General features: G+C 34.5%; 1 protein-coding gene across 1 annotated transcript; it reads right to left on the bottom strand.

Annotated features, from left to right (window-relative positions):
• Window positions 1–1356: 1356 nt before the first annotated feature.
• Window positions 1357–1660, bottom strand: LOC108523175 (cytochrome c oxidase subunit 7C, mitochondrial-like). Its single transcript, XM_017863701.1, has one exon. It carries the CDS (start codon window positions 1658–1660, stop codon window positions 1469–1471), a length of 192 nt encoding a protein of 63 aa, XP_017719190.1. The 3' UTR covers window positions 1357–1468.
• Window positions 1661–1961: the final 301 nt, after the last annotated feature.

The following is a 1961-nucleotide window of genomic DNA, read 5'->3' as shown; positions in this document are numbered from 1 at the left end:
CAATTGAGGGAATTGACTAAGCATGTCTGAAATCCATTGAACAAGCAGTCAAGAAGGGAAGATCAAACTCAGGATGAAATTCCATAGGCATGGGTTGAAGATTTTGGTCCATAGATGGCAGCTGGAAAGAAAGTTCTAGAGAAAGGGAGAAATTCTAGACTCAGTGTCTAAAATCTCACACAAACAGGAGGTCTATGACAACCTTTAAGTATTTCGGACTGATTAAGTAAATTCTACCCTGGATAATCTCCCTTTTGATGAATTTAAAGTCAACAGATTAAAGTCAAAATATTAGGAACATTAATCACCCTACAAAAAATTTGTGATTGAAAAATCCATACCTAGCAACATCTAGATTAATATTTGATGGAAGAACTAGAAGTTATGTGTTTGCTAAGAAATGACCATTGCCTTCCCTTAGTTCTCCAAATCTCCTAAAGAAAAATCCCTTGTCATCTTCCCTAAATAAAATCAAATTAGAATGGAAATTATTGAAATTGTAGTTCCGCTTAGCCAAGTTGATACATCAAAAAGTCAGAAAAGCTACTTAACCCTTGGCCTCTGAAGATATGCCATGTCTTTTTTGCTGCAATTTATTGTTCAAGTAAGTGGCAGGACCATACTATATTAAAATGGAGCTGTACTAGGCTTTATATCATGATGAAAGTTGTGAAAATTTATCAATGGCCATTTTTAATTTGTCATATTCTGCTCTTTGATTATAAATTATTTATATCCCACCATATTCAATGTATACTCACCACTCCCAAACTCCCCTCCCTCAAATACACACTGTTTTATTCTATTTATGTAAAATATAAGAATAGGTAAGACTAATCTATGATAATGCTTCTCAAGGAGAACTTGACTGGAAAGATGTGTAAAGAACCTTTCTGAGGTATGGGAATGTTTTATAACTGACCTTGAGAGGGGGTTACACAAATGTAAACAATTGTCAGAATTTATCTGAATAAACAAATAACGTTTTATACATTTTATTTTAGGTAAATTTTATCTCAATAACATGCTTTTTAATATATCAAATTCTAAGGAACTAATGAAAGTTGGATTGAATACAGTTGCATAGAAATTTGTAAACCTAAAGGTAGATCTGAATAAATAGTCAGAGTGTAGTACAGAAAGTCAAAGAATTGGAAAATATGAGAGGATAATACAAGTGCAAGATAGAATGAAAAGGTCCAAAATATATCTAATCAGAGTCTCAAAATGAGAAAACTGAGAGGATGAATGAGAACCAATCTATAAAAATACTACAGTTGAGGATTTTTCAGAAATTATGAGAGAGATGAAAAACTTAAATTTCAAAAGAACAAGGATTTTTTTTTCATGTCATAAATTTATTGACAAACATATCTAGTATGCCATGAGTTAGAGTTTGATCCATTTCCAGAGGCTGTATCTCTTAAAATGCTCTTCATATCTGTTAAATGGACGAACTGAAACATCCTTATGATTTAAGCAGTTGGTGTCTTACTATAAGGAAGGGTGCAGCAAATGCAGATCCAAAGTACAAACACGTCTTAACTAGTAACGTCCACTTGTTTTCCACTGAAAATGGCAAATTCTTCTCAGGGTCCTCCTCACAGTGGCTCCTACGGACCACAGAGGTTGTGAACCTCCGGATGCTGTGGCCCAACATGCTGGAAGCTCTGCGAAAGGCGCAGAGACCGAGGACGGATGAAATGGCGGCACCTCACCAAGACCTTGTTTTCACGACCTTGTTCCCCGTGCTCAAGGACCCAAGAACAAGGATTTTTGTCTATTAATTTGTTACATTACTGTCAATATGTAGAATGTTTCCAGGGATAAATTAGGTATGTAATAAACATTAATAAATATTTGCAGAATAAATGACTAAAGCCTCAGAAATAAGAGGAAATGTAAACACACACAAAAAATAAATTCACTTATAAGCTCACTGTAGTAAGGCTTTGAAGTTC

This window comes from Rhinopithecus bieti, unplaced genomic scaffold (assembly GCF_001698545.2).
Source record: "Rhinopithecus bieti isolate Rb0 unplaced genomic scaffold, ASM169854v2 scaffold_72709, whole genome shotgun sequence".
Taxonomy (NCBI): Eukaryota; Metazoa; Chordata; class Mammalia; order Primates; family Cercopithecidae; genus Rhinopithecus; species Rhinopithecus bieti.
Note: the sequence above shows the minus strand (reverse complement) of the source record. Positions and strands in the feature narration are given on the sequence as shown.